We start from the raw sequence: 25,384 nt of genomic DNA, 5'->3' as shown, positions 1-25,384 counted from the left end.
GGTGAACTGCGTTCCTCTGTCTGACACTATCTTCTTTGGCACACCATGAAGACAGACGATCCGAGACATATACAATTCCGCCAATACTGCACTGCTGTAGTTGGTCTTGACAGGTATGAAGTGGGCTGACTTGGTTAAACGGTCCACTACTACCCAAATGGAATCGTAGCCGGCTCGAGTGCGAGGCAATCCGACTATGAAATCCATACCAATTTCATCCCATTTCCACTGAGGGATCTGCAATGGTTGCAACAATCCAGCAGGTCTCTGGTGCTCTGCCTTAATTCTTCGGCAGCTATCGCACATAGCCACATGCTCTGCGATTTCCCTCTTCATTCCGTACCACCAGAATTTCTTCTTCAGATCCTGATACATCTTCTCACTGCCAGGGTGAATCGAATAGGCTGTCTCATGAGCTTCCTTGAGAATCAACTCTCGAATGGACTGGACATTGGGAACACACAAGCGGTCTTTGAACCATATCACGCCTTCTGCATCTTCTCGAAAATCTTTGCCTTTGCCTTCTAGAATCAGTCGCCGGATCTCACTGATTTTCTCATCATTCTTCTGCGCTTCTTTGATTTCGCGCTCTAAGGTAGGTTCCAACTCAACTGTGACTCCTCGCGAATTATTCAGAAATCCGAGACTCAACCTGTCGAACTCTTTGGCCAACTCATAAGGCATCGGATGAGCGACCATCAGATTGACTTGACTCTTTCTGCTCAAAGCATCTGCCACTACGTTTGCTTTGCCTGGATGGTAATGAATCTCCAACTCATAATCTTTGATCAATTCTAACCATCTTCGTTGCCTCATGTTCAACTCTGACTGAGTGAATATGTACTTCAGACTCTTGTGGTCTGTGTAAACATCGCATTTCTGTCCATACAGGTAGTGCCTCCATGTCTTAAGTGCGTGAACCACTGCTGCCAACTCTAGATCATGGATTGGGTAATTCTTCTCATGAACCTTCAGTTGTCGGGACGAGTAAGCCACAACTCTTCCCTCTTGCATCAACACGCATCCCAAACCTGTGTAACAAGCATCACAATACACCGAGAAGGGCTTGTGCACATCAGGCAAGACTAGGACAGGCGCTGTAGTCAACTTCTCTTTCAGCGCTTCAAAGGCCTCTTGACATTTCTGGGTCCACTTGAACTCAACTTTGTTGCCTAGCAACGCTGTCATTGGTTTCGCAATCCTCGAAAACCCTTCAATGAAGCACCGATAGTATCCGGCCATTCCAATGAAGCTCTTGATTCCTCGGGCATCTGTTGGCGCTTTCCAGTTCAAAATGTCTGCCACTTTCTTCGGATCCACAGCCAATCCTTCTTTGTTGATTATGTGACCCAAGAACAGGACTTCACTGATCCAGAACTCACATTTGCTCAACTTTGCATACAACTGGTGCTCTCGCAATCTCTGCAATACCATCCTCAAATGATCTACGTGCTCTTCTTCGCTTTGAGAATAAACCAGAATATCATCAATGAATACCACCACAAACTTATCAAGGTAATCCATGAATACACTGTTCATCAAGTTCATGAAGAATGCTGGCGCATTGGTCAAACCAAAAGACATCACAGTGAACTCATACAAACCATACTTGGAAATGAATGCCGTCTTCGGAATGTCCGAAGGTCGGATCCTGAGCTGATGATAACCTGACCTCAGATCAATCTTGGAGAACACACTGGCTCCTCTCAACTGGTCGAACAGATCTTCTATTCTGGGCAAGGGATACTTGTTCTTGATCGTGACTTCATTCAGAGCTCGGTAATCAATACACATCCTCTTGGTGCCATCTTTCTTTTCCACGAACAAGACAGGGGCGGCCCAAGGCGAGGTGCTTGGCCGAATGTAACCTTTCTCTGACAGCTCATCAATTTGCTTCTTAAGCTCAACCAACTCTGGTCCGGATATTCTGTAAGCTCTCTTAAAGATAGGGGCGGTTCCGGGAAGAAGCTCTATAGCAAACTCAACTTTCCGCTCTGGTGGCATACCCGGTAAGTCCTTTGGAAACACATCTGGGAACTAGGACACAACCCTGATACTCTCAATTGGGTCTGCTTCACTGCTATCAACAGCTATCTGATAACAACTTCCTTTCTTTGGCTCAGGCGGGACTAACTCGGTCACCACTTCCTCTCCTAGTGGGGACACCAACTTGATGGTCCTTTTATCACAACTGATAACTGCCTGGTACTTATCTAGCCAATTCATCCCTAGGATGACATCTATTCCCTGAGTACCCATTACTATAAGGTTGGCGGGAAACGCTATCCCCCTTATTTCCACACTTATATTCAAACAAATGCTATCGGCTCGAATTCTACCACCGGCTGAGTCAATTTGAATGGGGGTTGACATGGTAGTAATTGGAAGATTATGTGCTTCTACCCATGATGCAGTAATGAAAGAATGTGTTGCTCCAGTATCAAATAACACTTCTGCAATATGGGAGTCGACTGGGAACATACCTACTATCATGTCGGGGGTCTCCTGCACTGCTTCAGCCTCCAAGTGGTTCAGCCTTCCATGATTATAGCGCGGCTGAGAGCGACTGCCTGCTCCAGGCTGAGACACGTTCTGCTTTGCTGGGGCATTGGGGCCTGACTTCTGCTGGGCTGCCTTCTTCGGACATTGCATCACCCAGTGGCCTTGCTCTCCACAGTGGAAACATGCTCTGTTTCCAACCTGAGCTGGTACTGCCTGATTGTTCTGCTGGGTTGCTGGGGCAGGAAGACGAGGTGCCTGCTGATTCTGCCTCTGAAACTGACCTCCTGACTGATTGCTCTGACGGTTCTGGTACTGGTGCTGAGGGTACTGCCTTTGGAACTGCTGATGCTGCTGAGGTGGACGCTGGTTCTGCCCGAACTGCTGAGGTTGATTGCCTGAGAAACGAGGACGATTGCTGCTTCCAGGCTGGGGTCCACTGATCTTGCGTTTACGATCCTCCATCTCCTTACGCTTACTCTCTGTCATGATTGCTCTGTCAATCAGGTGCTGGAATGTCGGGAAGGTGTGATTCATCAGTTGGTACTGCAGAGGGTCAACCAAGCCTCTCAGGAAACGGTACTGTCGCTTGGCGTTGGTGTTGACATCTTTAGGAGCATAGCGAGACAATTGCAGAAACCTGTCCCGGTACTCACTGACAGACGATGGCCCTTGCTTGAGGGCCAGGAACTCCTCCTTCTTCACTGTCATCAGACCTGCAGGAACATGGTACTGACGGAAGCTTCCTCTGAACTCTTCCTAGGTGATGGCGTCAGGGTGGGCATGGGTGGCAAGGTAAGACTCCCACCATGATTGGGCTGCTCCTCTCAACAGACGGGGGCCATACAGGACTTTCTCCCTGTCATCGCACTGAGCGGTATGCAACTCCCGCTCCACAGTGCGCAGCCAGTCTTCAGCATCCATGGGGTCAGAAGAGTGAGCGAACGTTGGTGGATGACCTCTCATGAATTCAGCACGCTTGTCTCTGGGCATCTGAGGCATCTGAGGCTGAGGTGGGGCCTGCTGCTGCTGCTGCTGAATGGCGGCCAAAGTCTGACCGATGGCTTGAACTTCCTGAGTCTGCATCAGAAACATCTGCTCGATGGACATCGGGGGCGGGGGCGGCAGGTGCTGCTGCTGGGGCACCTCCTCCTGTTGAGCGGCTCGCTCCTGCTGAGCACGCCTTCCTCCTCTGCGTCTGTTCTCTGACATCTGCAGAATGCAACCACACATCAGAACTGATCTGGCAAATCTTGCAGCATAAGAAAAGAGAATAGAATTCTTCAACAGCACTGAACAGATGAGCATCTTCACTGATCTACAACACAGACCACACAGCTTCTCAGATAAAGAGGAAAGTGGAATAAAAGGTTTCCCAACTATATAACTAACTCCATTAACATAATAGATAAACCAAAATGCAGGGGATACCCACACTCTGGTGACAGTCATTACAAAGATCCAAACCAAACATAGTTCATCATGACAAACATAGATGCACAGGATATAGCAAACTACCCTGTCTAACTAAGACTAACTAAGACCGAGACTAACGCTAAGACTGAAGCTTCTATGTATATAGTTCGTATTAATTACAAGATCCAACTCTAACGATCTATGGTTCTAGAGTTATCTTGGTCTTGCAGTCGGGATTGCCATAAGACTGGTGTCCACGCTGAGGTGAGCGGTACAGGTGCTGAGTCCCGACGGGAGCGGGGGAACCATCATCCAGGTGACGACGTTCCGCGCGCTCAGCCCGCAGCAGGGCGATCTCAGCACGAGCCCTACTCAGCTCGTCTAATGCATGGTCCAGCTCCGTGTTTAGCACGGCGGCTAGGTTGACTGTGCTGCTCAACCTAGGATTGCCCTCACCGACAGGTGAGACAATCACGCCTCCTGTGCTGCCAGATGGACGGCGGGGGTAATACTTCAGGTCAAGACCGTCAGCTGCCCCACCGAAAACCGAGCAGTAGTGCGAAAGCGCACGCCGTGCAGCATCTTGCATGGCTGCCTCAGCTGAGTCCCGCTCAGAGATAGAATAGTGCTCTGAGCAGGCCTCCGCACCCTGGAGACTGTTCTCCGGACAGCGCACCAAGCAGGTTGCCTCCCAGCGGTCCGGGTAGACCTCGCGACCGTGCTGATAGACCACACAGCGATACTCGATGGACCAAGTATGCCGGTTAAATGCCCGACGTAGCAGGGTGTCGAGCGCGTGGAAGTGACACCCGCGAGCAGCGTCGCAAGTGATGGGTCGAGCAACCCATCCTTCCGGCTCATGGTTAGCAGAGAAGTCGGTGTCGTGGCTCGAGCTGTCGTCGCCACCTCCGTCGTCTGGGTCCCCTCCAGCAGCTACTCCAGAAGCTGGGGCGCCCAGTGGTGGTGCAGGGGGCGCCTCCAGAGGAAGCACAGGGGAGCAGCTCCTCACAGACTCTATCTCCTGGTGGAGCGAGAAAGAAGAGCCCTGCTGCTCCTGTCGTCGACGTTCCTGCTCCTCACGCAGGCGGTGGTGTAGTCTCTCCAAGTGGCTGGACTGTCCGGCCACGGGACGGCGAAGCGGACGCTCAGCAAGGCGGGAGGGTAAGAAGGGGATGACTGACTTTCGTGCAGTGTGTCTAAGTCGAGCCATCTACAAAAGACATCGCAAGCAAAAGGGTGAGAACAGAATTAATATGACCAACAAATAATGAATCATAAGTAAATGAAGGATTAGAATAAAACATAATTTTCAGCAAGGTATATTATATAGTAGAACATAGGTTTGGTCGGTATGACCAACTTTTGAAGAGATATCAAAGTCAAGGCAGGGACAGAGGTCTATAGTCCTTAGAACGACCATTCTATTCTAGGTTAGCGGTCCTACAGTCAGCACGGCTTTGATACCACTTATGTCACACCCGTTTTAGAAGGCAAACCGAATGCGAACCATGTACGTGCCAGGATCAGTTATTCACGTACACAGCAGTTACATAACATGGACATCATCACACAGTGCTCAAAATAGTATTAAGAAGGGAAATAGTCGATTACATCATACGTCTGAGACGTCCATATAGTCCTTACAATAAATCAAAGTGCGGAAAAGAAACGTAGATAAACGCGGCCTTCACAGGCAGCCGACTGGGGGTTGCCGCTAACCCACGCCTAGAACTCGTCGTAGTCTTGGAACTCCTGGAAGTCTCCTTCCACAGCTTCATCTTCTCCTGAGCAGTGGTTGCAATGCTGACAACCTGGGGATGGGGGGGGTTTGGTGTGTAGAGCAAGGGTGAGTACACATCAACATACTCAGCAAGTATCCTGTTTGGCTGTAGTGGACTAGCTGTATGTGGGGATAAGTCAAGCAGTTGCTTTTAGTTGGTCAGATTATTACTTACTAGTAGAAAGCCAAGTTTTAGCATTAACCCAAGTTATTAACCCGATGTACCCTTTCCAAACGGAAAGAATACCACTTACCAGCACCATAGTCATAACCAAAACCATCGATCTCATCGCCACCAGTACCAAAGTATCTCTGATCAAGTACCACTAATCACTGGAGCTCCCTTGGCCGCTCATAACCGTGAGCACGGCTGATATATCAGTTTTCAAACACTCTGCAGAGGTTGTGCACTTTACCCACAAGCCGTGATCCCCATTCTGCCTGGAGATCATGACTCTCCATTGATCACTACCAAGGTGACTCAGCAGGGCATCACTACGTAGCCTTTACAAAGACTCCCCGGGGCTGTAGCCACCCGTTAGGTTTCCTAAATGCACCGCACTCCTCCCCAAGGGGCGAACCCAAACTTGGCAGAGCGAGCCGCATACACCGAGCCCCATTGACGGCACGACGGCTAAGTGAACTACACCCCGGATCCTCTAATTATTCAGCTAAGGGCATCCCATTCCACCCTCATGGTTGCACTGTTTTCCCGGGCGGTCATCCATAGAACAGGTCCTTACGGAGAGGCACTCGAGAAACCGCTCGAGCCCCCTTGAAGACCACAAGTATAACATCATAATAAGAGAAGGGAAAACAGCGTATCATAGATAATCTCATCATGTTCATTGATTAGAGTTTGAGCAATAGCATAAAGCTAAACAATAATAATCCAACCCAAATAGGTAAACAAGGACATGGATAACAAAAGCTAGTCAATCCTTAGGCATAAATGTGTAAAGTGGGAGGTGAATTAAATAATGAATAGGACAGAGATAGGTCAAGGGACACTTGCCTCCACCAACCGACTGCTGCTCAGGGGCTTCTCCTGCGAGTTCCTTGGGCTCTTCAACCGGATCATTCTCTATGCGAGCGCAAACATACATACATCCACATATTCAATACAAAAGAACAGTACACCATACAATAGAATGCAATAAGTAAACAGACGTTCCACGCGGGCTCGCGAGTACGGTTAAGAGAGAAAGAGGAAAGGACAGTCGGGAAACGATCATGTTACATGATTATAAATTAACCACTCGCTTAATGGAAGGAAATTTAATGTAGACACTATGTTTAGCGTAAAGTAAAGTCATGTTTCATGTCTAATTATTATAAGCAGGTGGAGATAAATAAAAGGATGGTCGCGCGGCGAGACGCGCGACAAAGCTCTCTAAAACAAATTAAGAAGTTAACGACTCGTCGCGCGACCGAGCACGCAACGAGACACTTCGCCTTAGTTATGAGGAGACGTTAAGCGTCGCGCGACGAAGCGCACGACGGCATACGTCGACTAAACTGAGTCCAAAGTGGAACGTCGCGTGAATACACACGCGACGTTACACCTTAAACAACCTGAAACAAAAATGGATCGTCGCGCGACGAAGCGCACGACGCAACACAAGATAGAATCTGAAATTAGACAAATCCGTCGCGCGGCGAAGCGCGCGACGCAACACGCTAATTAACAAATAATCACCGCGAGCGCGGGCGAGCGGGGGCACGGTCGGGCGAGGCCGGGACGGGGGCAGGGCGACCGGGCCGGGGCCGGGGCGGTTGAACCGGCCAGGGGGGCGGTTGAACCGGCCAGGGGCGGCTGGGTCGGCCTGGGGCCGGAGGCCGCGCCAGGGGCCACGCTGGGGCCAGAGGCCGCGCCGGGGGCCGCGCACCGGCGAGCAGGGGCGGGCGGGATCGCCACCGCGGGCCGGGGAGGGGCGGGGGGGGGGGGGCGCCGCCGCGGGCGGGCAGGGGGCGGGCGAGCGCCGTCGCGCGCGGGGGGGAGGGGCGGGGAGCGCCGCCGCGGGCGAGCAGGGGCGGGGAGCGCCGCCGCGGGTTGGGTGGAGGGCGGGCGAGCGCCGCGCGGTGCCGGGCAGGGGCGGGCGGGCGCCGCCGCACGCGGGGGGAGGGGCGGGCGAGCGCCGCCGCGGGCCAGGGGAGGGCGGGCGAGCGCCGCGCTGGGCCGGGCAGGGGCGGGCGGGCGAGCGCCGCCGACGGGGGCGGGGACGGGCAGGGGCGCGCGCGAGCAGGGGAAGAAAAGGGAGGCGCGCGTGGGGGAGAGAAGAGGAGGGAGAGGGAGAGAGAGAAGAGAAGGGGAGGGGAGCTCACCTCGGGGTCCAAAATCCGGTGATCGCCGTCTCCAAATCCTAGGGCACCACGGGGAGAGAGAGGTGGAAGAGGGAGAGGAGAGGTTGTTGCGCGGGAGATCCAAATGAGAGAGAGAGAGGGGAGGGGGCGCATTGGGGGGTTTGGGCGCCAGGGGCGCGCAGGCCGGGGCGGGCCGGGCCGGCTGGGCTGGGCTGGACTAGGTTGGGCCGGGCCACTTCGCGGATCGAAAACACACGACGTGCACGACCACTAAACGGAATTAAATCGCGAACCGAAATCCGGAACAAAACGAGACGCACACTCAACATCAGACAAAGAAATGTGCTTCGGCATGATGCAACACCCATGACACTTAGGTTTTGGTTTATACATGACACGGACACCTGCCGCTATACTGGTTTGAAATTGGGAAGAAGGAGCAAACGGGGAAAGAGAAAAGAGAGTAACGCCCGAATTTGGTGAGAGAAAAGAAGAAAAAATTCTACCCCCAAATTCAGGGCGTTACATTATGCCACTTGCAGTACGCACGACGTTTTAGCTCGTCGGCGGATGGAACAATGTGATTTATTTTAATATTGCCATTTTTTAGTAATTCATCAAATATTTTATCACACTTACCAACATTAAACGTAAACTTAACCTCCTCTTGCCGTTTCTTTTGAACCGGTTGTAGGGAGGAACAAGCCGAAGATTTGGACTGTTTTGGCCAAACCATTTCAGCAGCATACACTTCTGCTAATTCGTCATCTGAGCTACTTTGGTCGCATTATACTATATGTACGTTGTGACGCATTGTTTTAGCAGTCTCTTTGCTCCGGCTTTCGCAAGCCAAAGCTCTATGGTGTAACTGTGCTAGTGTAAAAAATTGAATGCCTTCTAATCTTTCTTTTAAATAATATCGTAGACCATTAAAGGCTAATCCTACTAGCTGTTTTTCTGCTAAATGAATTTGAAAGCATCGGTTTCTTGTATCTCGGAATCTCCGGATGTAATCATTAACCGATTCATCTTTTGTCTGTCGCAATGACACTAAATCTACCAAATCCAACTCATAGTCACCGGAGAAAAAATGATCATGAAATTTTTGTTCTAGATCCCCCCATGATGAAATGGAATTAGGAGGTAAAGTGGCATACCATTCAAACGCGGTTCCTGTTAGAGATAATGAAAACAAACGCACACGAAGTGCCACTGTGTCGGCCAATTCTCCCAATTGTGCTAAAAACTGGCCTATATGTTCGCGCGTGTTTTTTCCTTGATCACCCGAAAATTTCGCGAATTCGGGTATTCTAGTTCCCTGTGGGTACGGGTGGTGATCAAATCGGCTGTCATAAGGTTTCCGATATGATTGCCCCCCAGGGACCATGCTTACTCCAAGCTTATCTCGGAACGCCCCAGCTATTTCTTCCCTCACTATATCAATGGCAGCCGGTTCAAGACCACCGGCTCTCTGGTCAAACATAGGTGGGGTTGGTTGTATGTTAGTATGTTGTCTTTCCCCCCATTGGTTTGAGCTACGTGGTGCATTTCCATTTGCCCTATATGGCTCATAGATTTGATCGTTTCTTTCCGGCCTTCTAGGTGGGGCCGGAAAGCTTTCCTGGGCTCTAGATCCTGAATTAATGGGCTGGTTCATTGCATAGTGTGATGGGAAGTGTTGCTGGGACGGGCGAGGATTCAGGTAATAATCCTCCTCAAAAGACTCATGCGCGGACTGTCAGGATACGTACCCGGACCGTCCGTGGTTATATGCGGACCGTCCGTCGTTGTATGTGGACCGTCCGACTGGGTAGTTTGGGTTCTGTGTCATATGTGGTGGCTCGGGTGCATGTCTAGGTTACTCATTAAAAATGGGCCCGGCCGTGGATGGCCCGGACGGTCCGCGCTCACGTGCGGACGGTCTGGGCATGTGCAGATCGGTTGTTTTGCTGCCGATTTGCGGTTGCTCAGGGTACGTGTCCATCGGCATCCCATAAAGGGGTTGTGACTGGTCGTGACAACCTATAGCCGATGTATTACGCGTGTTACCCCCTAATTCTACCTCGTGTGATGGAAAATTTGCTATGCTAGATTTGTCAAATGCACGCGCTAATCTCCTATAGTCGTTTTTGCATATCCCCTATGATATTTTGCATTTGTTCACGCTGTTCATCTACATAATTCTTAAGAGATTGCAGCTCGTTTGTATTACTTACATTGGGGATGTCTGGCGTGGGTCGCAGTGAAGCCGGATCTGTCGCCCGATGTCGGACGACTTTGTTGTTCCTGTCCACTTTGAAGTTGGCCAAGAACCTCGCTTTCGCCTCCTGGATCATCTGCTCCTTGTGCTCCTCAAACTGGAGCTGTTCGTCAGCCGGCAATGTATCCCACGTCGGCTCTATGATGTTGCTTGGGGAAATATCAGAGCTATCCCTTGAACCGGCCATTGAGGGCCGATTTGATAGGTCTAAATATGTTGTCCCCAGCGGAGTCGCCAAAAAGTATGTTGACGCTTTTTTGGAGCGCCAAATACTCAAGAAGAACCGGCGGCGGTGCTCTCTGGTCAGGCGCGGACGGTTCGCGGCCTGGGGCCAGACGGTCCGCGACCTGGCGCAGGGGCTAGGGTTTCCTGCCTGACGGCCGGACGGTCCGCGCGTGCGCAGGGGCGGCGGAATTCGCCGGCGGCGCCTGGATCTCGCTCCCGGGAGGGACCCCGTCGGGGAGGAGAGATCCTAGGGGTTGTCTAGGCTCGGGCCGGCCGACCTAGACTCCTCTAATCGGCGTAGAGTCGAAGAGAGGCGAAGAATTTGGGGATCGAGAGGCTAAACCTAAACTAGACTAGAACTACTGCTAGGATAAAATGCGAAATAGAAGTTGTATTGATTCGATTGATGATTATAAATCGGTCGTAGACCTCTCTTTTTATAGAGGAGGGGGGCTGGACCCTTTACACGACCGGATTCCGAGCTAATTCCGCGAATATGGCTAACAAACATAGCACAAAACTCGGAACCCTAATCTATTCTGCGCAGGCGAGGACCGTCCGGCACACAGGCGCGAACTGTCCGGACCGCGGACCGTCCGGCTCCAGGGCCGGACCGTCCGCTGGCTCTTTTTGGTGCCAAACATTATGAATACTGTGATGCATTGAACTCCTATATATTTCTTTTTTGCCTTTTTCACTACTAGATGCATGCTTTCTAGTGGACGACATGTGGAATGTGGTGACCAGAACACAATAACCTACACTCAAAAATAAAAGAACATTTAACTAGTAAAGATTGGTTTGAGGCCAAAACTGATCAGCGGAAGTAGAGTAGCAGACCTGGACGAAGTTACGGAGGGCCGAGACAGGGCACGCTCAGCGTTCCCTGTCGCTGCCGCTAGGCACAACACGCGGCAAGCCTGGTCTGGGCGGACGACAGTGCAGCAGACTGGCGATTCTTCCTGTCTATCGCTGCTAGCTGCTGCTTATGCCGGGCGATTGCTGTAGCCTGGACAACGTGAGCGGAGGCTTCCACGAGAAGGCAAGAGGATTGCAGCTCAAGCAACCACGAGAAGCCAAGTAATCGAGCTTAAACAGGCCTGCATACTGCACGTTGATGGGCTTTGGCCTTTATCGATCTTTGTGTTGTAATCTACATAAATATTTCCTATGTATATACACGTATATACGGAGAGGGCCTCCTAGTTCTTGGAGGCAGGGCCAGCCCTGAGAATTTGGTTGCCCGGTGCGAGACAAAAATTAAGGCCCCATTGATCACAAATACCAAAAAATTATGAATACTACGATGCATTGAACTCATCTTTATGTTTTTTTTCCTTTTTCACTACTAGATGGTTGTGGAATGTGGTGATCATGACACAAAATAACATATACTCAGAAATAAAAGAACATTTAACTAGTAAAGATTGGTTTGAGGCGAAAATTGATTAACGGAAGTAGAGTAGCAGACCTGACAAAGTTACGGAGGGCCGAGGCAGGGCATGCTACCCTATCGCTACCGCTAGGCACGACGCGCGACAAGCCTGGTCTGGGCAGATGACAGAGCAGCAGACAAGGTGATCCCTCCCGTCTGTCGCTGCTAGCTGCTACTGCTGGTGCTAGACAATTGTTGTAGCCTGGACAACGTGAGTGGAGGCTTCCATGAGAAGGCAAAGAGGATTGCAGCTCAAGCGTCCACGAGAAGCCAAGTAATCGAGCTTAAACAAGCATGCATACTGTAAGTTGATGGGCTTTGGCCTTTTATCAATCTTTGTGTTGTAATCTACATAAACATTTTCTATATATATACACATACACGTATAGGGGGCCCCTGGTTCTCGGAGGCCCGTTGCGGCCGCACCGCCGGCACCTGTCCAGGGCCGGCCCCTTCTTGAGAAGATCCCCAACAACGCGCGAATCTCTCATCCCCTCCTCACTCCTACTCGCATTTTTAAATCTTCTCTTGATTCGGCCTGATGGCAACACAGGTCCTAAAGGTGTTCTCAGTGAAGGACAAGCTTAGGAACCTTGCGTGCAAGTGAGTTTTCAGTTCTTTGTAAGAGAATTTGAGTTGTGTTAATTTCTGCTTTGCTGACTCCAAATGACGTGGTGGCAGGGTGATTGGAAGGAAATTTGTTGAGGTGGAGATGGACCTGACCAAAGCCAATAGTGAGGGGTACCTATGGGGGAATAGGATTGCATCTGTGGACTCCGACAAGAAGAAGCAAATTCTTGCCGTCATTGGAGTTTACACTGGGTTTGGACCCGTATAAAGAGAAACCTTTGCTTCAGCAAGCTGATGGCCGGCTGCCCAAAGCACTACCAGACACAATGCTTTGCCGTCAGCCTGAAAAAAACTCGACAAACTCTTTACCGAGTACTTTAGGACCGATTATCTATTTTTTCTATTAATGTTAATATATGAAAATCTGGTTAGAGTAAACATATATGCCTTTGTGAGACATAAAAATGTGTCATGTTTCAACTTTGATGAGAGTTTTTCCTCAACCACTCGCATACTAATGATAATAACAAATTATTTAAAATAATAACCATTATACACAACTTATATAAATTATTATGTTAGATGTGTTTTATACTTTAACTAAAATATTTGACATACAATATAACTAAGTTCATAAGTGCTGATATAATTCGTTGATATAAAAAAATATTGATACATGGGGGCAATTAGTACCGATTGCAGATGGCTACATCTTTCTAGAATTTCAGATTTGTTTGTAGCAGACAGTCATTATAAGATCCTCTCTAGGTTAGCAGTACTAACCATTATAGATCTCTGTTTATTTGTATTGTCCCTTTATACATATTATGCATATACACATCGTTACTTTTCTGTTATTCCAGTCCCTCATTGATATAGATACAACAAATTTGATTTGTTTCTTACTAATATTACACGTTCATTAATCGTTTGGGAGCATTGCAAACTCCTTTGCACACCCACAAAAAAATTAGCTTCTACCAGCTGTATTCACTTGCAGCAGCTATGACGAGAGAAACCATGCTCCTATTTTATTTCAGGCTGTTCGCAGCAAGATCCCCGGTTACGAAGTGTGACTCTTCCATCAGGGTATTGTAAAAATATTATATCATATATTGGTAAAGTCAATTAGCATTTGCACTGGTTTAGCCCATGACCATACATTTGTCTATTCCCGAGAAAAACTCTTCTTAGTTTGCTGGCTTCATCTCAGATTTACCAATACAGGTAAGTTTTCTTGCGTTTGAATATTGGAGATCTTGGCGATGAGTAGGTAACCTTTCTCTAATACATTTTTTTCTGAAAATTTCTATGTTACTATCATTTATGAAAGTGATGCCCAAAATAAGGTGAACATCTATATTTTGTCACCTAGACATCATAACTCACCATCTAATCATTTGACTGCATTTTTTGTAGCCAGTGTCTCTGAGATAACCATGTTACAACTTTCTTAAATATCAGCTTAGTTTTCTGTTAGGTAACACAATATAACTTTCCTAATTATTAGCTTAGGTTCATGTTAACTCGGTCAGGAAAATCGATGCAAGTGAGACAAAGTTGATTCCATTGCATCCAGTAGTTATAGAAATCAGCTTTAGAATTATTCATTTGTGAAGAAACATAGAAGCATGCTTCATGATCGACCACAATCAATTTTTATTTAGAGAATACAAAGGGAGGGAGGGAGGGAAACTAATCTTCTTAGCTTATAGATATCCATATTTAAAAAGAAAGAAAATTGTTTGGTCAACTTGAATTTTAGCTTTTTCCTTTTTGACATAATATGACGTGAGTCATGAATACAGAATAAAAGGCATCATGCTGCTACTAGTCTCATTCCTCCTCAACATGCATATATGCGTGACAATGGACTCTAAATTTTACTCTATAAAATTTAAACTATAAGATTTAAGGATCGGATCAGATTAGGATCGGTCATATTTCTATTCATTTTTGAACTAACATTTATTTAGAGCCTTACCATTTTGTAAAGAATCATTTGGATCACGGTCCATTATCACTCCTACATACATACAACAAATCCAATTTCATTTCTTCTTGATTACCGCATGATCACTGACTGTTTACAGTCGTCAACAGCTGATTCATTTCACACAGACTAAATCACTTCCTTTATGGGCTATCACCACTTCCATTTTAACATTTATAGCCACCATGTTCTTCCATAATCAATCGTACTTCTCCATTGTAACTTTCAGGTTAACTTAAAATCCATTTAACAACGACAGCAAAGATGTGAGGAATTGCTCAGTAAAACACTCAGCTTTAGTTTTTTTATGGGTCATTAGTTGCTAATGTTCTCACTTCTCAAACTACATACAACAAATCTCTCTTTTTTTGTTTCTTACTCTTTAAAACATGGTCACTAACTATTCTGAAACATCAACAATTCATTTTGACACCCTGCAAATTCTATCCATAATAGGTATGCCTTCCAAAAAAAAAGAAACAAACATGTGCAACAGCATTCATGTCTTATTGAACTTACCAACTATGCATACCTGTTTCTTTTACATTTACGTAACCACTTCCTCTATAAACGTCACTACTTCAATTATTTTTTTTCGAAAGCACAGTAGAACTGCGCATCATTTTAATTAGAGAAGAAAAAAGGTCCAAAATGGACCAAGGTACAAAGCCCTAAGCAGGCTTACTCAAAACAAAAACACACACCACTCCCTAGACCCTGTGAAGGTTACGCACAAGCTCTAAGCCAAAGCTCTGAAGATGCTTGGCTCCAGCCGTAATCCAACACCCAATCTCATCAAGAAAGACGCATCTGATAAAGCTTAGCGAAGGGGTCTCCCCATCAAAGACAGCTTTGTTGCGGTGGATCCATAAACACCAGGCCCCCAAAATGATGATGCTCTTCATGCCCTTTCTCTTGCTTTTATGTATCTTCTTACTTGTTTTTCGTCACCAATCAGCAAAGGAGATCTCATCTCCTGATGGAGAGAGATTACCTACATCCAATCCAAACAGAATGGAATGCCAGAACTGTCTTGCAAAGACATATGCACACAAAATATGTTGTATGGTTTCCTGCTCTTGATCGCAGAGTAGGCAAGACACTGGGTGGTCCAGACCTCTCTTCTCCAATCTATCTGAAGTCCAACATTTATTCCGAATGGCCAGCCATAAGAAAAATTTGCACTTAGGGGGATCCCAAGATTTCCAAAGCCTCTTCCAAGGTTCAAACGTAATAGCTCCCATAAAAAAAGCCCTGTAACAAGACCTAGAAGAAAACTGACCAGAGGAAGTATGCAGCCAGGTGTGAATATCCGCCTCCTGAGTTAACACAATATTGCTAACAGCATCCCAAATCAGCAAAAATTGTTGGATCCCCATCCAGGAAAGAGGTGTCAAGATGTCACTGATCCATTGCTGTCCTCCAAGAGCCTGGGCCACTACTTCAATTATAGCAGTTATAATTATCCTTTTCTTTAAAATTCTCACCCCAACCTGCATTATTTCTGTACATGTGGGCCGGCCTGGCCCGGCACGGCACAGACTCACAAAAGCACGGCCCACAAAGGCACGGTACACAAAAGTATACATATTTAATTATGGGGCGTGCCTTGCTAGCACGTGTGCCCTGTCATCGGCCACGGCACGGCCCACAATTAGTTATGTGTGCCAGGCCGGCCTAAATAGCCCAAAATGCCTTAATGTGCCAGACCGGTCCATATACATACAACAGTAATAAAAAACAAAAAGTATAGAATATATATGACCAAAATAAAACTAAATGTTTTGTGGATGCATATTAAAAACTTTTGGTCAGAAAGAAAAAATATTACAACTAGCTTAGAAATAATATTCAGTTCTCTGTTCAGTGTTTAACTGAGTACTATACAACCATACAGAATACATATACAATGATCATCATCACTATTTACTATTCTAATCTAGTTATTGGTTCTCTGAAGGCCTATTGAAGCTCTAGATTCTTGAAATTGTACAGGTCATGTAGGCTTTGACGAGCCTTAGTTAAATACTAAGTCTATATTTTGTGGGCTTTCATGGGTCTTAGTTAAATGAGCCGTGCCAGGCCGACCCATGAGCTTGACTTGAGGGCTAGGCACGGCCCACATATTGGGCCGTGCGAGATATATGCCGTGCCAAAAATTGTATGCTTTAGGCCGGTCTATTAGGCGCAGCACAAATGTACATTTAGAACCTGCATAGAGTAAATCTTATTTTTGTTTCTTATAGTATTATCAAATGGTCACTTATTGTAGCTGCAATTAAACTGTTTTAGCACACATGAACTAGAACAGTAACATAGGTTTAGCAACCTGGAAGATTATAAGTTCATATAGATCAAAAGGAAGTTTGTGGGCATATCGGTTGAATTGAATGAATGATTGAAAAAAGTTTCATATGCTTCGTTGTGTAGCCATTGGTAACTTCTAAATTCAGCACTGATGCTACCCTTTAAGGGTACCAGATGAAGGCTAATGTGTTTTTGTTAGCTCCTCAAATTGTTCCTGTGAGTGTTTACTTTATACTAGCAAGTTAAATGAACTAAAATTTTGCACCTCCTTTTGCCGAAGTCGTATCGTAGACTTGGTGTTGTGACACCCAAGTTGCCAGGTTCTCACGAGCTCGCCTATATATTATAAGAACTGAATCCATTTTCTCCTTAATTAAAAGAAGTGCAGTTCTCCTACACTTTTTTGAGGAAAAAAAGATGTCTCAAGTTTGTCCTTAATCCACTTAGATTTTTTTTTCATGCTTCCATATGTCGTTGTGCTTTGGAGGAAAAATTTAGGTGTTCTTAAAACCAACCAAGCTCTCTTCAGCTAATGTTTTTCTTTCTTTTTGGTTGTTTAAGGTGACACTGACAATATCAAATGCTCTAACCAAGTTAAGTGTTCATGACAAAATATCTCATGAATGTAGCCTAAGCACTCCATAATGTTACCTTGCTGCCCTTCACGTCCAAAAAGAAAAAAAATGTTTGCTTGCTAATTGATGCCTTGGCGCTGGTTAGAAAAGTGGAATGTCTGTGTTAGGCATTGTCCAGTTTGTCGATTTGATTTCAATATTATTAATACATTATTTATTATCAAGTTTCAGGTTTGACCCTATCTATATGGATGATGACGTACATGTTGCCAGGGACATAAGAGATTTAATAGTTGAGCATATGCTCCATATTCTTGGAATGGGTAGTTTCTGAAGTCCAAAGCTGACCAAAAGAACGTTTGGAGAACCTTATGCATTCCCAGCCAAATATTCATGTCTTACTATTATGGTTCAGTAAGTCTGATTCGTGTTGTACGTGTACTTGTTTCGTAGTAGCTAATTGCCACTAACATTTTCAAATCCATTTGTGTTGTAGTTGAAGGACATTTCTAGTACTTTTTTTTTCGAAAAACGCAGGAGAGCTGCGCATCATTGTATTAATAAGAAGAGGAAATTAAGGTCCAAGAGGACCAGTACAAAAAACCACACTATGGTGGCCAGCAACAAGCATAAATAAAACTATCCATAGGACTAGGATACAAAAAGGCGACCAAGGAAAAATATTAGGTCGGGTCTGCTGCGCCTAGAGCAGCAGCAAGCCCAAGGCTTCCGAGGTGTTTGGCACCAGCCAGCACCCATAAGGATAGCTCGTCGATGAAGCTTCTATGCACCTTGCCAATGGTTGGTAAATCTCCATCGAAAATAACTCTGTTTCTATGCAACCAAAGGCACCATGCTCCCAAAATAATGGCACTGTTGACTCCCTTTCTCTTGCTTCTGTGCACCTGAATGGTCACAAGTACTACAACGACGTTTCTAGTACTACAACGACGTTTTAAAGAGAAATGGATTTTAAAATATGTAATTTTCTAATATTTCATTTTCCCTTTCCAAACGATCTGCCACTTGCATGTGTTTTTTACTGCAAGATATATACATTTCGATCTTACTTTTACAATTGTTCCCTTTTTACATGATTGTTTCAAGTCTTTTTTCTTGAAATCACCTTTATTTTTTGTATCACTACAGTAAAAGGGCAAAAGTCTGATGGCCACTCTATGTCCAACGGCCTCTAGAAGACCATCGGACATAAGGTTATGTCCGACGGCCACGGGCCACCGTCAGAAATAATAATGAACAGACGACGGCTGTCAGACGGGCCTGTCGGAAATAAGAAATTTTAACAGACACCCGAGCCCACATCGTTTCATTCTAGCGTGCGCCTCTCTGTCTCTCTCCCGGCCGATGCCAAGCCGCCGCCGTCGCCGCAAGGTTTCTCCACCGCCGCTCAAGCATAGCCCGCGCCAGGCGACCTCTCGTCCTGTCCCGACGCGTAGTCCGCGCCCGAGCACGAGCCCATGGCTGCCTCCGTGACCATCCCGACGCCACCGGAGAAGCCCCGACGCCGCCCGTGGCCGCCGGAGCCTCTGCCCTCGTCCCCGACGCCACCGGTGCCCGCCCCGACCCCGCCGGCGCTCGCTTCACCGGCTCATCGTCCGTCAAAGTGAGCAATTTTATAATTTTAGTATACATTTGTATATGCATATATATTGTTTGCTAGTAGGAATGTTTAGTTTTGTTATGTCCGATGGCTTGATTTAATTATGCAATTAAGTTAGCTTGTTTTAATTTATTTATTAGTGGCTATATAATTTAAACTTTTAATTTCCGAGGGTAATTATTAAGCCATCGGAAATAAGATTGTTTTATTTGATTTAGGGTCCCGTGAAATGATTTTTCTGTAGTGATATTGTATTAGTGTGATTAATTAGTAATCATAACTAATTAAGTGAACGTCTTGTACCTAGTATGGAGGAGGATCGTCGATGGATGTATGAAGGTTGGAAGAAAAGAGGTGCTCTATCAAGTGAGTGGGTTGCCAAGACTGATGCTTTTCTTCCGTGCTTTTGCTCAGTCAGAGACTGGAACCGATGTTAGGTGCCCTTGTAGCAAGTGTCGGAACATTAATTTCCTTGACAGCAGGACTATGTCGATAGATATTTGTAAGAATGGTTATATGCCAAGCTATGAGGTGTGGGTGCACCACGGTGAGGACCCACCTCCTCGTATTGTATCGGAATTTCAGTCACATGAAGAGGGGGACTACGATAGGATGGAAGAGATGCTTGATGATGTACGCCATGAGATTCTAACCGTCGATTCGGAGAACCCCGGTCAACCCACCGATTATGAGGATCCAGCTACACCTGAGGTTCAGAAGTTCTTCGAGCTCCTTAAAGCTGCCGAAGAGCCGTTGCATGAGCACACGAAAGTGACCGTCCTTGTATTTGTGACTCGACTTATGGCTATTAAGTCTAAGTTTGCATTCTCAAACAACTGCTACAAGGAGCTTTTGAACTTGATCAGTGATGTACTTCCGGAGAATCACAAGATGCCAAAGGACATGTATCAGTCCAAAAATTTGCTCTCTGGGCTCGGTATGGACTACGAAAAAATTGATGTCTGTGACAATAACTGTATGCTTTTCTAGAAGGAGACCGCGAGTGAGAAGAAGTGTACTATATGTGGTGAGCGTAGATTCGTTGAGGTTGAAAACGATGATGGTTTGACCGTGACGACGAAGATTGCACGTAAGCAGCTTCGTTACATGCCTCTTATACCTCGGTTGAAACATTTGTTCATCTCCAAGAATACAGCCAGACACATGAGGTGGCACAAAGAAGGGGTACGTGAGAATCCAAATGTCATGGCGCACCCAGCTGATACAGATGCATGGAAGGCACTAGATGCTTTTGATTCCAGCTTTGCTGATGAAGTGCGGAATGTCCGCTTCAATCTAACTGCAACGTCCTACTCATGTTGGCCCATCTTTGTTGTTCCATACAAGCTTCCTCTAGCTCTTTGCATGAAATATGAATTTATTTTCTTGTGTCTTGTAATACCTGGTCCGGATCATCCAGGAACAAAGATCGATGTGATGATGAGACCCCTGACTGAAGAATTGAAAATTTTGTGGGAAGGAGTCGAGGCGTACGATTGTTACAAGAAACAGAAGTTCAACCTGAGAGCCGCGTTTTTGTGGTCTATTCACGATTTTATGGCTTATGGTATCTTTGCTGGATGGAGTTGTCATGGGATTTTGACATGTCCGATATGCGTTGAAGACACTTTATGCTTTCGACTAAAGTTTGGTGGAAAGATATGATACTTCGATTGACAAATACAGTGTAATCTACCTTTACCGCCCATGACGATGGTTAGGACGCGAATACGGGGCACTGTTCCCCCACTCCTACCACTATTTCAACCCCCTATAGCATGTCTAAATGTAACGTCCAATCCTAGTCTCGGCCCTGCGAGAAATCTTTGCCTCGCTAGAGCCCAGCCTCGACCAACTCCCCCGACAAGGGAGCACGCACATTAAATATTGCCTACTCTCCCACGAACCTCGCAAAAGACCATGTCAAGCATTCTTTCAACCATTCCGACTCGACACACGTGGAAAACATCTCATCCGCACCCTATACAGGCTAGGGCTCAGACATCTGCCCATGCTCCCGAACCCAGCCTCGGTTCTCTACCCAGTCAAATTTGATATCCTGGCCCCTAGGATGGTGATTTCCTGGCCCAAGGCTTAATAGAATTAATAGAGTATCCATACCAACAAGGTGCATCTTCTTTTCGGAAGCCTATCTCGAAACAACCTCCAAGTTAAGCGTGCTTAGCTTGGAGCAATTTGGGATGGGTGACCGACCGGGAAGTTTTCTCGGGTGCACATGAGTGAGGACAAAGTGCTCACAAAAGACTCGTGTTGGTCTGTGGGGACGATATATGATCCTAGAGAGCTGCCAGGAGTAAGTCCCGCCGGTCCAGGGATTGGACGGGGTGTTACAAGTGGTATCAGAGCCGACCCTCGAGGTTTCACGGGCGTGTGTGGTCTAGGGGGTTCGGGTATATGGCGCATGGCGCATGTGGGCCTGGAGTGGTCACATGGCAAGGCATATGATGACACTAGACACACAGATGTGGCTAAGAGGGAAGGTTCCTGGATTGGGGTTGACCGACAAGGACGTCGGTCTTCTAAGGGGTGTGGATTGTGATATCCTGGCCCCTGGGATGGTGATTTCCTGGCCCAAGGCTTAATAGAATTAATAGAGTATCCATACCAACAAGGTGCATCTTCTTTTTGGAAGCCTATCTCGAAAGAACCTCCAAGTTAAGCATGCTTGGCTTGGAGCAATTTGGGATGGGTGACTGACCGGGAAGTTTTCTTGGGTGCGCATGAGTGAGGACAAAGTGCGCACAAAAGACTCGTGTTGGTTTGTGGGGACGATATATGATCCTAAAGAGCTACTAGGAGTAAGTACCGCTGGTCCAGGGATTGGATAGGGTGTTACATCACAGGAACATGATATAGGGATCGGCCATCATTCTCCTGACCAAAGGACGACACAAAGACGAGGGCCATGTCGCTACATGGCTCGGACACATCTCCTCTGAGCACAAAAACAGCATAACAACCCTTGTACTCCTGGGCCTCCTCCTTGTGACTATAAAAGGAGGAGTCCGAGGCCTACTATGTGGGGACTTCACAGCTCACGACTCACCTCACTCCTGATAATGGCACTCGCCTCAATCATACTCAGAGACTTGGGACTCACTCTCTCTCTCTCTCAACTTGTTTGTATCCCCTATTACGAGCACTTAAGTGCAAGATAATACAAGTCTTTCTCTACCGCTGGATGTAGGGCCTTCTCTTGTCCGAACCAGGATAAATCTTATATGTCTTCTTGCATCAACCATCCGGGAAATAGGCACGCAACATAAATTTAATAGTTGGTTAGTACCCTAGGGTCAAACACCTACAACCCCCTTCTCTGCAGTAAACTTGACTTTGGTTTGGAGGTATGCATTATATTTAAACTCCACTCTGTAAACAGTAAAGTCCGGCAGACACCGTGTTATACCTGATTTAGTTAAACTGCCACCTAATTTAGGTCAATAGTGTCTAGATTTTTAGGCTATCTCTAGCAGTTTACCCATCTCCATACTCATATTCAAACTCCACTCCACGAACAGTGCAGTCTACAGTGCAGAACATTGTAAAACAGTGTTTTTGGGTAAACTTTGGGTAGGCTACTGCAAACGACCTTAGAGGCTTAGGATATTTATTAAACTGTCTAATGGGAAATTAATAACAAATATTATGGATTTGATAACTTTTTGTTTACTCGAAAGATGCTAAAACAAGTTTTGCTCGATGCACAATGAGAAAGGTTGAGTCGTGAATATATAGCAAAATATTATGTTCGTGTGCCATGTATATGTTGGAATACATGGTGCATATTAAGAAGAATATCTTTTCATGTGGGTAGAGAAAACTCTCGAACCCTGTCTCACCGTAGCGCATATGGAAACGGCTAGAAACGGACCCAAGGAATTCGAACTTATGACCTAAGATGTGCTATTTAGACCACCTAACCAATTTAACTAGAGACTCTTTCGCGTGCGTTTCTAGAAAATATCTTAGTGTGAACAGTTGTTATGTCCATGATTTCCTTATTCGATTTAAGACACCATGCATTTATTAGGAACTACTTAAGATAATCGGTCCCAATTAAAAATCAAGTCTCTTTACAAATTCTGTTAGTTTAATCGAAAATAATAGAGGGAAATATGAAATGCATATTATGCTACTATTAATTTCTTCAATATTAACTTTATAAAACTACAGTATAGTGCATTTGGTAAAATTAATGATGAAAACAATGAATGGCATAATTACATGCATGGAAAAGGATCTCGATTCCCTGAACTAGTAGAAACTTAATCCGTCCGCTTTCTTTAAGTCACGAAATTTTATCTTAAGTTAAAGTTTTGAAACTCTGACCAACAATATCTGTAAAAATAATTATTTTTAAAATTAAAAAAATATAAATTATAGTAGATATTTTATTGATAAATTTAATAGTTACATTTTTATTTAGTTGATATTTATAAATATTTTGTTACTAACATTTTTTATGAACAGTTAAAGTTTTAAAACATTGACTTAAGAAAAATCTTCGTGACTTTAAGATAGAAAACAGATGGAGTAGTTAGTTCCTGTTTGGGGAGCTCCACTTCAAGAATTTTATATCTACTTTAGCTTCTTCTATCAAACGGGTCAAGCTCCACGATCTCTAGTTTCAAAAAAACTAAAACTAGATGTCAGTTTCATAAAATTTTTTAAGTTCATCAAAAAGTGCTTCAAAAATATTGGTTTCATACCTCCTCATAAAGTTCCACAAAAATTACTTATCATACCATTTGTTACATGACCTACCAATTCATGTCTCTTTCTCTACCCGCTAATTGTAAAATATAATTAAGGAAACTCGCATAAATTAATTGTATTATAGAAGCTGGAGTTTATATGCAAACCAAACACTTTGAATCCTACCTTACCAATCTATTAAAATCGTTTTATGATAAAGCTAAAAAATTGAAGCTGTAATTTTTAAATTGAAGTCCTCCAAGACAGAGCCTTTACATCCATGTGGATTGATAGAAACAACTGTGTCATATACATGCTGCAGGTCTCCTAGTTTCATATATATATATATATATATACGTACGTACGATGTTACTAGGAAAGCGTGTATATACCTGCATCATCATCGGAATACTGGTTGGGTCAACACCTTCCTCTGCAGCCGGCAGCAGCTCTTCCTTGGAGATCATGAGCGGGTAGTCGAGGCCGTTCACGTCGTCGAGGCTGCAGTCCGTGACAGCGTCCACGAACCACGCACCGTCGTCGGTGCACTCGACACTCGCCTCCCCGGTGCACAGTGAGCCAACGAAACGGCCGGCGAACGGGCGGTAGTCCACCAGTGCGCGGGACAGCGCCGCGCGGATCACATCGGCCGGCCTGCTGCTGGCAGCAGCAGCAGCATCGCTGCGGGCGGTGGCGTCCTTGCCGCGGAACACGTGCAGGGACCGCACCATGTGGAGCAGGCCCGGAACGCGGTCGATGGCCGACAGCTCGAGCGTATCGGTAGTCGGAGTCGTCGTTGCCGTGGACGATGGCACAACGAAGGACTGGGATTTCTTTGTCACAGTGATGCTCGCCATGCTGCTGGGTGGTGGGTGGTGGGCTGGTGGCTAGCTGCTACGACAGGCTAGCTAAATAAGGTGACACTGTGACAGTGCTGGATGTAGTGTGTCGGTGTAGGTGTGGTGCACAACAAGATGTCTATTTATAGACGATATGGATGATTGAAGTACTTTCCAGAATCACTGTAAGTGAAGGTGTCGGTGTGGTGCACGACAAGGTGTGGTGCACGACAATGCAACAGCTTTAGCTAGTCATAAGCTTAAAAAGTCCAAACAAACAGAACCTTAAGTATTTTTACGGGCACTTGAATTACCTTCTACAGCATCACTTTCACTTATCCGAGTCTCCAATAAGTTAATATCAAGTTGTCGGACTGAGCCTGCAACGACCTCGTACCCTAATTGAAAGTCATAAGCCCTATGCAAAAGCTAGTTTGGAAGTCATAAAACCGGAGTAGACTAGGGATCCTAATCCCTCCAATCACTTCCGAACTAGCCCTAAATGTGGTAGGGGTCGGCATAGAAGCCAATGTTTTTGTAATTTCATTAATCCTAGCTGCCACATACATATAGGATTTGATCTTATATCCAGCGTCCATGTGGCTCGAATTCGTCCAAGCTATACATGGTGACTTTCGGTGTTTCGAATTTCGCTCGACAAGTAAACAAACAGAACCTAAGTATTTTTACGAGCAGTTGGATTACCTTGTACAACATCACTTTCACTTGTCTGTGTCTCCAATAATAAGTTAATATCAAGTTGTCAGACCGAGCCTGCAAAGACCTCGTGCCCTAATTGGGGCACAAACTTCTTATGGCTGTGGTTGTGGCCCTGGTCATAGGC

At 46.0% G+C, this 25,384-nt stretch overlaps 1 protein-coding gene and 1 long non-coding RNA gene across 2 annotated transcripts in view; one reads left to right on the top strand and one right to left on the bottom strand.

The window, feature by feature from the left end:
* Positions 1-17,967, top strand: part of LOC103629117 (uncharacterized) — a 31,597-nt gene extending 13,630 nt beyond the window's left edge. Inside the window, exon 3 of the long non-coding RNA XR_002263116.1 lies at positions 17,596-17,967. This is a non-coding gene — a long non-coding RNA (uncharacterized lncRNA). The remainder of the gene's footprint in view (positions 1-17,595) is intronic.
* A 2,260-nt stretch (positions 17,968-20,227) lies between these two features.
* Positions 20,228-24,672, bottom strand: LOC109940345 (acyl transferase 5). Its single transcript, XM_020539843.1, has 2 exons — positions 24,094-24,672; positions 20,228-20,387 (listed from the first exon to the last, which is right to left on the bottom strand). Exons 1-2 carry the CDS (start codon positions 24,556-24,558, stop codon positions 20,364-20,366), a joined length of 489 nt encoding a protein of 162 aa, XP_020395432.1. The 5' UTR covers positions 24,559-24,672; the 3' UTR covers positions 20,228-20,363.
* Positions 24,673-25,384: the final 712 nt, after the last annotated feature.

This window comes from Zea mays, chromosome 6 (genome assembly GCF_902167145.1).
Source record: "Zea mays cultivar B73 chromosome 6, Zm-B73-REFERENCE-NAM-5.0, whole genome shotgun sequence".
In the NCBI taxonomy this organism is placed as follows: Eukaryota; Viridiplantae; Streptophyta; class Magnoliopsida; order Poales; family Poaceae; genus Zea; species Zea mays.
This window is presented reverse-complemented; position numbering and strand designations above follow the sequence as displayed.